General features: G+C 43.6%; 1 protein-coding gene across 2 annotated transcripts; it reads left to right on the forward strand.

The window, feature by feature from the left end:
* Positions 1-6218: 6218 nt before the first annotated feature.
* CFL2 (cofilin 2) lies at positions 6219-10124 on the forward strand. Of its 2 annotated transcripts, XM_075530496.1 has the most exons (5): positions 6224-6377; positions 7025-7271; positions 7380-7687; positions 7805-7881; positions 7986-10124. In XM_075530496.1, exons 2-5 carry the CDS (start codon positions 7269-7271, stop codon positions 8096-8098), a joined length of 501 nt encoding a protein of 166 aa, XP_075386611.1. In that variant the 5' UTR covers positions 6224-6377; positions 7025-7268; the 3' UTR covers positions 8099-10124. The 2 variants fall into 2 exon arrangements, with proteins under 2 accessions (XP_075386610.1, XP_075386611.1); XM_075530495.1 differs by lacking the exon at positions 7025-7271 and having other exon boundaries at positions 6219-6377.
* Positions 10125-13216: the final 3092 nt, after the last annotated feature.

The following is a 13216-nucleotide window of genomic DNA, read 5'->3' on the forward strand; positions in this document are numbered from 1 at the left end:
ATCTGTGAAAAGGTCGTTTGACCCCCAAAGGAGTCATGGCCCACAAGTTGAGAACCGCTGCTTTAGATATATCGAATAAGCAAAATCAAAGAAGAATTGATGCATTTGGATTCTGGTTCTGCAAGAACACTGAAAGTGCCATGGACTGCCAAAAGAACAAGCACATTTGTCTTCGAAGTACAGCCAGCATGCTCCTTAGAAACTAGGAGGCGCCTGGCTTTGTCCCGTGTGCTCAGGAGAGGTCAGTCCCTAGGAAAGGACATCCTGCTGGGTAAAGTAGAGGTGCAGGAAACATGAGGAAGACACTCGGGGAGGTGGATGACACGGGGGCTGCGATGATTGTCTCGAACATCAGAGCAATTGTGAGGATGACACAGGATTGGCAGTGTTGCGTTCTGTTGCCTATAGGGATGCTATGAGGTATGGAGTTGACTTGCTGGGACCTAACAACATCTCTGGACTGATTTTTGGGTGGTGGTATCATGTATGTTTATCTCAGGTTGTTGCCTACTGTTATTGGGTCTTTGTCCAAAGAATTCCCCTTAATGCTTCCTGTGAGGTTTCTATTTTTCACAAAGTCCTGCAATTTCTAGTTGTTTATCATGGAAAATCCTACTTCAAGGTTTATGATTCTTAGTTGAAATTTTTTTTCTTTCAGTTTTTAATGTCATCCCATTACCTTCTTGCATACATGATTTCTGTTGATCAATCAGAGCCGTAGTCTTACTAATTCCCCTTTGTAACTATTCATTTTCTCCAACTTTTCATTTTTCTGAACTGCTCTCAACATTTGTTTCTTGTCTTTGATTTTGGAAAGTTTGAATACAATATCTTGTAGTGATTTTCTTTTTGATATATATTGTTTGGGGTTTGGTCTGTTTCTAATCTTTCATGATGTTAAGGATGTTTTCTTCCAATAACTGACAATTTTTCTGGTGTGTTTGTTTCTTCCTGTTCTTGAATTCCAGTCACCTATAAGTTATTCGTCTTGATGTGTCCTACATAATTCTAATTCTAGGTTTTCTTGTTTTGTTTTTGCCTTTGATGTTCTTCTGTCAGCTTAGCATTTGAGAAATTTGTCTTCAAGCTCTATGATTTGGCCTTTCATTGAGTCAATCCTATTAATTTTCTCATTCAATGAATTATCAATTTCTGAAATCTTAGTATTAATCTTCCGCATTTCTATTTGTTATGTTTGTTTTAGTTTCTAAATTTTTGTTTTTTCTTCAATTCCTGAATTCTTCTAAACCTTTTCTGTGCTTTCCTTGCTTTCACCAACCTTTCTCTCAATCTTTTGAAAGAGTCTAAAGACTATTTTTTTTTGAATTCCCTATCAAGTATTGGTCCTACTGCCTTTTCTTCTTGAGAGAAATCTTATGGCACTTGTTTGTGTAAGGCTTATTTGGGCGCAAAACAGAACCAGTGATCCAATTAATAAAGTTTTAGAAGCAGGCTTTATTGAGAAGCTTGCGGGCGGGATCAGCAACTCAGGGCATTGAGTTATTGAAGCCGCGCAGAGGGAAGTTTGACCTGTGTTCTTATACCCCCCTGGCTGGCAGGCACAGGGGGAGGGGGGAGAAATGTGCCTACACAGGGATTATAAAAAAGAGAAGCAGTCGTTAAATTTTCTGGGAATTGGGTGGGAGTTGGGCAAATTAGCTGAGCAAGCATCCTGTTAGTAAGAACACGCACTTTTGGACATTTGTGGTGTACCGAAGGGCGGGGGCAGTCGGTGAGGGGTAAGTTTCAAGAACTAACATGGAAGCGCCTGATTCAAAATGGAGTTTCTTGTGCCAAGGCCATACATCCCAGACTCCCCCTTATAAGGAAAATGGACGACATCATCTTTTCGGTAACTGCTTCCTGCGCGCCATGGACGACGATTAATGGAGAGGGGGGGTGGTTGTAAGGCAGAGTACTGGGATTCTGGGACCGGTACGTGACAGGGGAATTCATATTGAGGATTCCGGAGATATTCATATTGGGGTTCATACGGCTGTAACATCATTTTGTGAACTGCAGCTTGGGTGATGTTGCAGAGCTGGCTTTGGAGGAGGGCTTAGCTTATTAAGGGTCTGGATATTGATTTCCACAACCCCCGACTCATTGATGTAATAACAGCATTCCTTCTGGAGGAAGAGGCAGGCTCCTCCCTTTTCCGCTGTGATGAGGTCTAGAGCGCGACGGTTCTGTAAGGTAACTTGAGCAATAGAGGTTATTTGTTTTTGCAAGGAGGCTAAGGATTCTGCGGAGGTATCGAGTGTCGATTGGAAGCGTTCGGCTAACTGATTGGTTGTGGTGATGGAGTGTCCCAGGGCGCCACCACTCAGTCCCACTGCGACTGCTGACAAAGCTAGGGAAAGGCCTGCAACAACCAGGAGAAAAACTGCTCTTTTACTGCGGTGACTATGTGTCTGGGTGTATTTGGTCTGGAATTCAGCTGGGGTGTAGACAGTGAGTTGCGGAACTAGAGTGACAGGTAGGCACAAGAGGGTACACCTGCTACTGATGTTAAGATGTTTGATGAGTGTATAATTGCACCAGAAGAAAAATCCTGCTGGTGCTGTTATTGGCTGGGAGGGTGGCATTGTGGTGTTGCACAGATGAGTGGATGCATTGGAGTAGCAAAATGGCACCTGTGCTTACCCTGGTGTGAAGTACAGAGGGACATTGGGGATAATTATGGGTTGCATGGTGGAGACCTTAAGTGCAGATGACCAGCTGGGAACTGGGACTGCTGCTAGAGGAGGGCATTCCAGGGCTGCACACATGAGGCAGGTGGAAAGGTTGCCTAATCCAGCAAGGTTGGCGATGGCCAGTCCCTGCTGTAGCAGGGCGAGCCAGGAGAAGGGAGAATCAGAAGGTTTAGAAATTTGGTTAGTGAGTTGATGTTCCTGGATCTGAATATTACGGTGGATGGTGGATTGGACCTGGGCTAGCGACCTTTATATGAATAGTTTAGCATTAGGATATGTGCTGTGGGAGTTAAAATACCACCCTCCCTTGACTGGTTTGGTCTACCTGTTGTTGTACAGGTCAGGGATGGTTAAGGTGAATTGTGTTCCTGACCAAAAGAACAGGTGGGATTTGGTTATAGGGTAGGGGTGAGCATGGTGAATATTGCAGGACTTTTAGGGGCACCCTGTGTTTTGTTTTACCCATTTTTGTGCACAAGCGGGGTTAGAGGTTTGGTCATATAGAAAACAAACGATGGGGGAAGTTGGTTCTGGGAGAACGTGCGCATTCGGGGAGTTGGAACTGTGTTTGAACAAGGTGAAATTAAGGTAGACTGGACCAGAATAACTAGTGACCAGGCAATCAGCTGTGGCTAGGAGATAACTTTTTCCTGTGAGTAGATGATGCTGGCGATATTGGGGGTTAGTTACATTTTCTGTGAGAAAAAAACCTCCAGGCGAAAGGGGAAGTTAATGCTAGGCTTAGCTGGCTGGTTTGGTGAGGCGAGTGAAGCGGAGAGACATAGGACCAGTAGACTGAACAGACCACTGGGGATCATGATTAACTTTGGTTACCAGTTTGACTCTGGACAGGTATATCTAAGAGTGTAGACTCACTATTTTGACAACCGTGGGAGTGGTGAGGATGACAGTGTACAGACCTTCCCACTGGGGTGTTAGAGGTTTGGGTGTTAAAGACTTAATTAATACGGGGTCTCCAGGGTGTACTGACTTTGGGAGGTTGGGAGAGGCTGGAGAAGGTTCAGGGATAATGGAGTTAACGTGTTGTCTAAGGAGGTTGCATAGTAAAGACAAATATGGTAAATATGAGGCTAATGGAGGGCTGTTACTGGGAGGGAAAGGGGAGAAAAGGAAGGGTCGCCTATAAAGTATTTCAAATGGACTGAGGCCAGACAGCTCCTGGGGGTGGGGGTGGGGGGCCCGTGCAAACGTAAAAGCAAAAGGTAATAGCTTGCATAGTGTAACAATAACATCCTGATAAAATTGCTTTATGCACAAACAATTTTTGGGGACTAATCTTATTTTAACAAGGGCAACTGTGTTTTCAGTTTACTCATTGCAGCTCGGAACTTGGGAAAACATAAAGACATTGTTTTAAGAGCGTTACTAATACATTTCAATGAAAACTCTGATTTTTTTTAATTTCCCTTTTTTTTTTAACTAACACTGAAGAGTTAAAAGGAAGCTATCTGTTGAAGCTGTGGTTTCTGAAGCAGAACATTTGGTTGAACTCCTTCCTTACTTCTGCTTGGGTCTGCTTAACAATTCCAGTTTTGTTTTTAATAAAAGTAACCTTAGGCTTAGTCGGTGGGTTTTTGAAATAGGAAACTGGGGACAGCGATGAGGTTGTGGAGGTGGCCTGACTTGAGAGGGCGATAACCAAGAAGGAGTGCGAAAATGGAGTTTTATCAAACGTGCAAAACAGCGATTGGGTTTGCCTAAGGGTTGAGGGGAACTCATCAATTCCCACTACAGAAATCTGGGAAGGAAAAGTAGGGCCCGAGTGAGAGGGGATCACAGAATAGGTAGTCCCCGTATCCAGCAAGTAAGAGATGGACTCACCCGCTACCTGGAGCCGGACCCTGGGCTCAGCGAGGGTTACTGGAGTCGAGGAGCTAGGGCCTGTTCAGTCCATGAATCCCAGCAACACCATACCTTGTAGCTCTGTGTCTGGAACTTCCTGGATCTCGGCGCCCCGGCTTTGCGGAGCCAGGGGCAGAGCCAGGGTCGGGCCGTTTACGGGCTTAAATCAAACACACCTTGGGGTTGGGGAACCTCACCACTACCCAGTCAAGTCCCACTCATAGTGACCCTACAGAGCTGGGTAGAAGTCATCCTGTGAGTTCCTGAACTTTGTGGAGTAGAAAGCCTCATCTTTCTCCAGTGGAGCGGCTTGTGGTTTCGAACTTCTAGCCTAATGGTTACCGTATCAATGCAGGACCCACTACATCTGAAGGTGAGGTATTACGTGATGGGCTGCTAAATGCAAGGACAGCAGTTTGAATGTACCAGCTACTCCGAGGGAGAAAGGTGAGACTTCTACTCCCTTAAAGAGTGACAGTCTCAGAGACCCACGGGAGCAGTCCTACCCCTGTCCTATAGGGACACTCAGAATGAGTCTGAAGGGACTCAGTGGCAGCGAGGCACACCTTAAAAGATCTATTTGATGCCGGCTCTCATAGCTAGGACTTCATTTAGAGTCTACTAGCAGAGAGTATAATCAAATTTCCTGTAAGACCTAAAACATAAAGGGATACTAGCAAAGATTGTAACCACTCGCTTTTAAAACACGTTACAATAAGTCTCTGGGTTATGGGAGTCTGACTTATAAACACTTATGTGCCCCGTATTGTTACGTACATTTTAAAAGAATTGAACCAACCCCCTAAAAATATCCATGGTCGGGAAGTGGAATTTCCAACTCCGAAGCATAGTGAGCCTGGCGCTCGCCTCGTTGCCCTTCGCCGCATGATTCTATCCGGTAGAGAAGAACCGCCCGGGAGACGGACAAATCTGTATATCGTCAGCCTACTGCGACACCCTTCTCCCCAGGCCTGGCTGATGAGTTCTAGGGCTGACCTTTCGGTTAGCAGCTGCGGGCTTAACCCGTGCACCGCCGAGCCCCTTTTCCTCCACTAAAACCCGCTGCCCGGCAGTCGACTCCCATGAATAATCAAGGGAGTGTTTCGAGGGCGGCCGTCCACCGTGACGCCCTCCTGGAAGCTGAGAGCGCGACACCTGCTCCGGCCGTCGCGCCCGCGTTCCGCAGCCCGAAGCGGGAGCTCCTGCCCGCAGGGGCGGCTCCGCGCGTGCCAGGGTCAGGCCGAGGACGCGGGAGGGGGCGGGGCTGCGACGTGGAGGGGCGGGCGGGCGGCGCGCGGGGCGGGGCGGGGCGGGGCTGCGACATGAAGGGCGGGCGGGCGGTGCGCGGGGCGGGGAGGGGGCGGAGCTACGACGTGGAAGGGCGGGAGGGCGGGCGGTGCGCGGGGCGGGGCGGGGCGGGGCTGCGACATGAAGGGCGGGCGGGCGGCGCGCGGGGCGGGGAGGGGGCGGAGCTACGACGTGGAAGGGCGGGAGGGCGGGCGGTGCGCGGGGCGGGGCGGGGCGGGGCTGCGACATGAAGGGCGGGCGGGCGGCGCGCGGGGCGGGGCGGAGGCGGAGCTACAACGTGGAGGGGCGGGCGGCGCGCGGGGCGGGGCGGGGCCGGCGCCGGCGGGACGTGCCCACGTGACTGCCCGGCCCGCAGTCTTCAGCTGGCCGAGCCGCCGCCGCTCTCTCTGGCCGCAGCGCCCGGCGTGCCCCGCACTCGCTGCTGCCTACGCCCCTCCTCCTCCCGCTCCTCGCCAGTGTCCCGGAGCCGCGGCCCGAACCGCCGTCGCAGCCACAGCGCCCGGCACTATGGTAAGGCGGGCGCCCGGGCCAGAGACCGGGGGCTCGGCGAGCAAAGCCCCCCGTGTGGCCCTGAGAGGCTCGGGAAGCGAGGCGGCCATTTTAACCTGGCTTTGGCCTGCGGGGTGGGCGCCCCTGCGCCGCGGCCCCGCTCTCGGCCGGCGGCTGGACGGCCGGCTGCTCGGGGGCCGCCGGGGGCCGCAGGGTCCCGGGGCGGGCGGGGCGCGGCGGGGGCCGGGGCCGGGGCCGAGAGGCTGCGGCGGGAGGGGCCGGGGTCGCTGAGGGGCCGCCGAGCGCAGCCTGGCTCTCGCCTGGCTGCCCTTCGCTGCCCGCTCCCATGTCACAGGCGCCCCCCGGATTGCGAGGCGCCCTGAGCCCCTTGCTGAAGGCCCTCGGCGGGAGGTGATGGTCTGTAGTAGGTCCTGTACGGAGAGACTGAAGAGGGGAAAACCGCGCTACAACGTGCTTTCTCGAGGGAGACCGGACGCGTCCAGCGGCCCGTGCGGTCTCAAGTGTCTGGGCTTCAGCCGGTAGCCGGGGGCGGTTCGGAGCTGACGCCCGATTCTCTTTCCTTATGAGGAAACAGCACTGCCGAGCCTGACTTTAAGGGAGAAAAAATCCCAGACGCATTAACTGAAATCCAAAAGTGTTTTTTTAAGGCCCGCAGGGTTGACACAATACAGAAGGTATTTTTGCCGCTGCTCCTGAAGCACTGACATCACGCAGTGAAATAGGAAACACTTCAGGGATGAGGCAGCTCGCGTTTGTCCCATTCACTCGACTTTCCATTTCCTTCAACCCCCTTTAAGAAGAATGAATGGGGCAGGATGACTTAGAATCCTTCCAGGTGGCTCATGTACTGGTGCTTACAGTGGGATTCGTCTGGTGGGACGCCTTGGATGGATGGTATGATGGAGTTTTTTGGGTGCCTAAAGAGAACTCCTGGGCAAACAGTAATTTCGGCGACAAGCAAAAATACTGTCGCTGAATGGCTGCTCTTGGTTTTGTTTTCAGGCCTCTGGCGTGACAGTGAATGACGAAGTCATCAAAGTTTTTAATGATATGAAAGTAAGAAAATCTTCTACACACGAGGAAATCAAAAAAAGAAAGAAAGCCGTCCTCTTCTGTTTAAGCGATGACAAAAGACAAATAATTGTAGAGGAAGCAAAGCAGATCTTGGTGGGTGACATTGGTGATACTGTAGAAGACCCCTACACATCTTTTGTGAAGTTGCTACCTCTGAATGATTGCCGATATGCTTTGTACGATGCCACATACGAAACAAAAGAGTCTAAGAAAGAAGACCTAGTATTTATATTCTGGTGTGTAAAAACAAAAGAAACGAGAACTTTTAAAATGCAAGGATTACTATTACACAGTCAGTTTTGCCTCTGTTTTACTTGTAATTAGGATTCAACATTTTTTCTTCCTCCCTCTAGGGCTCCTGAAAGTGCACCTTTAAAAAGCAAGATGATTTATGCTAGCTCTAAAGATGCCATTAAAAAGAAGTTTACAGGTACAAGCATTGAATATTTTGTGAGATGACGTGTTCTTTTCTTATTTTTAAAAAAAAAAAAAGGTAATGAGATAAATTCTCTCTCTCTTTCTTTGTGTTTTTAGGCATTAAACATGAGTGGCAAGTTAATGGCTTGGATGATATTAAGGACCGCTCAACCCTTGGAGAGAAGTTGGGAGGCAATGTAGTAGTTTCACTTGAAGGAAAACCCTTATAAAATGACAGTCACGTGCCATATGGATCTTAAGGAGCTTTCATTTCTCCAGTCCAGGCCATTGGAATAGTATTAGGGTTCTTTGGGTTTTTTCTCCCCTTCCCCCCTGGTCCTTTCAACACATGAATGAAGGAGAGATCATTCATTTAAGCAGCCTATCAGTGATTGCCATTAGACTGTTACAACGGTTACTTTTATGTAGAACTCAAGGAATGCCTTTCTTTCGCCAAATAACGGTTACATGCCTCCCCTGCAGCAAGTACCACAGCTAATGTGATTGTCAATGTGAATAGCTTAGAGTACTGTAAAGAGTAAGCTAATTGAATGCCTTGAAAAGTGTGATCCACTAGTCAGATGGTAGACTTTATTCATTATTTTTAATAGTTGCACTTGGTTGCAGTTCTGTGAAACTCAAGCATTCATACACCTCACCTGCCTTGGCAAGCCTATTTTTGCAGAATGGCAGCACAGATAAAACACTATGCATTGAACACACTTTTTTTTGTAATGCCTTTAATCCTCCACTCCAAAAGGAATGCCAATTAAGTTGCAGATACTGTGTCATCAACTTGTCCTAGTACCTCAGTGTTCATTCCTGTCCCCTGCATTGCATATCTTTGTAAAAGAAATAGCTGTGAATGCCTTTTGGTTTTCTATTCAGTGTACACTACTGAGTAAGTTTAGAAGTTTTATGTTTACCATGTGATGTTACAACACTAAAGAATATTTTGAATATCAGTCATGATGGCAATTTCTGTATAAAAGAGCCTTAAATGGAACGTTGTTTTTGAGTTCAACTCCTCACCTCACAAAAATGGCCACGTTGCAATAAAAATTGTGGCATATTACAGAACGTCGCCTTGTTTTCCTTGGGATTTTTGAAAAATGTTATGCAAAACAACTTCTAGGGTAAACAGCTATTAATCTCTGCATTGGTCATTAGAGACTTTTTGTACAATATTCATGCATGATATTTTCCTAATTTGATTTATTTTGTTTAAAATTACTCATTCTAAAGCCAAGTAATTTAAAAATACCATTGTTATGGAGTAGTACTTTTATAATCAATTTATTTCATTATATTTTAATATGGAGAACAACTTATTTTTTGCATTTTGACATTAAGTATTCTTCAGTACCTCGTTTGTTCTCTGGATAAATTAGGGTAGTTGTTTTTTTATTACCTGTTCACATTTCTAAGTGGTTGAGTTGTAGAAGCTGGAAGCTCTTAGTGGGATATAATGAAAATAATTTGGAAAATGTCCTTCAAAAGAATATTTCTGAGGTTTGAGAACTTTATTTTCTGCTATTACCCCTTAAGACACAGGGGCTTCAAAAAGTGACGGGGGGAGAGGGAGATGAGTGTTTCCACAAACTTTTTGAAGTCCTTTCATATATTTTGCACATTTAATTGAGAACAGAGAATTGATCATCTTAAACATTAAAAGTAGGATTTGGCTGTGTTCCAAAGACTGCTCTCCTTATAGAGAATTTGATCTGCTCAGTGTGAGAAGTTTGCTGTTAGCCAGAGCTATTTATGGCAAACACATGCTTTTGTATCTCGTCATAGTTATCCACAAATGGCAAAACTGGATTTGATTCTACTGGTATGCAAAACCAGCATGCTAGTAAGTAGTCAATCATGGCTCAATTTAACCCATAGCTCTGAAGAATGTTTTATCAGAACATAAAACAGATAAAAAAAAAAATCGTGTGGAAGTACGTTTGAGTATAATTAGGTTTTTTTTTTCCCGAATTGAATTATCTTCCACCTGGAAGATAGGGGTTAAGTGTCTTAAGTTTCCCTTTTAAATTATATGAATGACTTGGGATCTTTTGCGCTGAACAGTTTTATTTCTGGCTTTCAGCTGTCCCTGTGAGCTATCCTGGAAGTTTCTATGGCTTTTCAGTTAGACCAAGCTCTAGTAAGCAAAGCAGAATACTGACATGTACTAAACTATATGTGTAACTGATCTTGCATGGTAGAAATTTTCATTGACACATCTCATTTTTCTAAAAAAAAAAATAAGGGATTATAAATTAGCTCTGAAGTATCTTTTGTTTTTATAGCAGATTCTTTAATTTTACATATATGCCTTTTTAATTGCTAATTTCTGAGATTATGGCTTTATACTAGAATACTTTGATTTGTTACATTGACATACACTTAATTGGTAGTTAAATTCTTTATTGAAATCTTTGTGCATAAAGCCAAAAATAATGGTAAAAATTAATGGTTCATGTGTTGTTTATAAGCCTAAGTTGGCATTTGAATTGATCATTTTATTTTACAATCATTTATAATGAAACAGTGTTCCAGTTAGCTTTAAAAAGTACATGGTGCTAATAAATAAACTATTAAGGACAATATTTTACTGCTAGCTTGCAAAATTATTAAGTGTTTAAAAAATAAAATATATGAAAATACATAAAGCTTGTTGAGATGTGTTTACTTAAGCTTTGGAACATTAAAATTCTACAAGCTAATATTGCAGACTAAAAGAATACTATTTACTCCGAGTCTTAAGACATTAGTTGACATATTTTCTTTATTTAGAGATAAGTTCTCTTTGAAAACAATGTTATTGCAATTTTAGTGTTTCAGACAAATGGAAACTTTCGGCATCTGTCCCAAGTTGGCTGTCAGCTGTTGTTTTCCATCATTATCTGAGTGTGGCCAGCATTGTGTATGCGAAATAAAAACTTCTTGTTAGGTTTGAGTTTCTCTGCTACTGATCTTTTAAGCAACTAATTTATGGAGTCTATCAGATGAACTTTGGGAGAAAATTATTTGAAATATTTCTTGTTAAAAAATAACCCTGGTGATGATACATCAGAGAAAGATTAGGAACTGAGCCCTTTTCACTAAGTTTGCCCCTCTGAAAATCCTAAGTCTTGTTCTGCTACACATAGGTAATTATTTTTGTTTGCAAATTTAATAGTTTGTGACCCAAAAAAATAGGTATTTCTTTTTCTGTAAATAAGAAAGCCAACTAGACTCCATTGAGTCTTGCTTTTACAACAGCACGAGTTAATAGATGTTCTATGACTTGGCTAGTGAAATAAGAGGTTTCTCCTTTGCTCTGGACATCCAAATAATTTTTGTGTTGGGCAAGTTAATCTCCCTTAGCTTCGGGTGGGAATGATATTATTTACCTACCATACCTAGGATAAATTTTGCTTTTGACAACCGGAAAATGCTACATAAATTAATGATTTGTTTAAATCATTCAATCTGAGTAAGTGGTTGCGCAAAGAACCATATAAAAGGTTTATTATAACTAATGTAATTCATAAATTTGTTTTGAGGACTAATTGACATGTAGGATCTGTTTTCTAGAAGTATAAAAAATATACCAATACTGTAGCCTTCTTGGTTGCTGTTCATGACTGCTTTTCATTTTAATGGAATAGTTTTTGTTTTCATGTCAAACACTGGACCCTTCATCCCCAGATAATTTTGAGGTTAAAAAAATGAGGAAATAGACTATTAAAGCTTTAACATATTTAAAGGTATTTTTATTGTAAATATGTATAGCATCTGCCAATTCAATTTTTTCATGTGTACTGTTTATGATAACAATTACATTAATAATTTTATGTAACCCTCACCAACAATCATTTCATTAGATTTTTCCATTATAATAGTAACTCTCCTTGTTTCCTCCCACCCTGCTAACCACTTATAAACTTGTCTCCATATATTTGTCTATTCTAAATATTTCACATAAGTGAGGCCATATACTATTTGTCCTTTTGTGATTGACTTAGCTTCACTCAGCATCATGGTCTCAAGGTTTAAGTTGTAGTATGTATTAGGATTTATTTTCTTTTGTAACTGAATAATTATATATAATTATATATATAGTATATATACACGCACGCACCACATTTTGTTTATCCATTCATGTCTTGATGGACATTGAGTTTATTTGCACCTTTCGTTGGCTGTTGTGAATAATGCTGCAGTGAACACTGGTGTCTTTGCTTTGATGCAAGTCTTGGATACATTCCCGGGAGTAGAATGCTGGTAGTTAGTTCTAGGAGGCTTGGGGCGTCGTGGTTTATGCGTTGAGCTGCTAATGGCAAGATCAGCAGTTTGAACCCACCAGCTACTCTAAGAGAAAGATGAGGTTTTCTGATCCCAGAAAGATTTATGGGAACCCTTCGAGGTGGTTCTACTCTGTCCTATATGGTCGCTGTGAGTCAGAATCAACTTGTTAGGCTTAATCAAGTTGTTATGTTTAACTTTCTGAGGAATTGCCAAACTTCCAAAAGAGCTGTGCCATTTTTCCTTCCCATCTGCAGTGGTCGCAGAAGCACTAAATTCCATCTGATCACCTTTGATTCTTTTACTAACTTTTTCTCTGCTACACTTAAGAAACCAAGTTGGGTGAGTTTAAGGAACCACTCCAAATAATTGAGCAGCAAAACAAAGCTCAGCCCCATACCCTTCACCACCTTCCATTTACATTATAATGTATAATGAGTCACTTTAGTTTTGAAAGACAAAAACTGGTATTTTGAGCAGTTATTAGTAATTAGTATATTTTTAAGGTAGCAACTTTTAAGCATCTTTGAACAATATAGTCTTGGAATTTTGTTTTCTAAAAGCCTTAGATTCATAAAATTCTCAAATTTAGGTATTGAGGACATTGTTAGATGTTCCAGTATTATAAATTTGTGGAATGTTAGTTGTTAGTAAACATAAGACTTATATAGACATTTTTCCAGAAAGCTTGTATTTCTTAATCTTTTTCCAAAAATTTTATATGGAATAACCATTTTTTCCCCTTTTCTCGCCTGTCTTAAGAAGTACTATTCCACAGTAAGTCAAAAAGTATTGCCACAAAACCATAGAAGTCTTTGTGAAACAACAATATCAACACATGAAGCTATTGTTCTTTGACATATCTCGCATCTATATCTATATACTCATGAAGGTGGTATTTCCAGCAGTTAAAGTATCCATGAGAGACGCCAGTGATGCTTCTTTTAAGTGTTCTCTGAACAAAAGGAACTTTGGCAAAATAGGGCCTGTAAGGTGGGTAAGATAAGTTACACAATAAGTTTTTTATAGGACAGTCCTTGTTCACCTTGAAGAACAAACAAGTGGATGCA

Source organism: Tenrec ecaudatus, chromosome 14, assembly GCF_050624435.1.
Source record: "Tenrec ecaudatus isolate mTenEca1 chromosome 14, mTenEca1.hap1, whole genome shotgun sequence".
NCBI classification, from domain to species: Eukaryota; Metazoa; Chordata; class Mammalia; order Afrosoricida; family Tenrecidae; genus Tenrec; species Tenrec ecaudatus.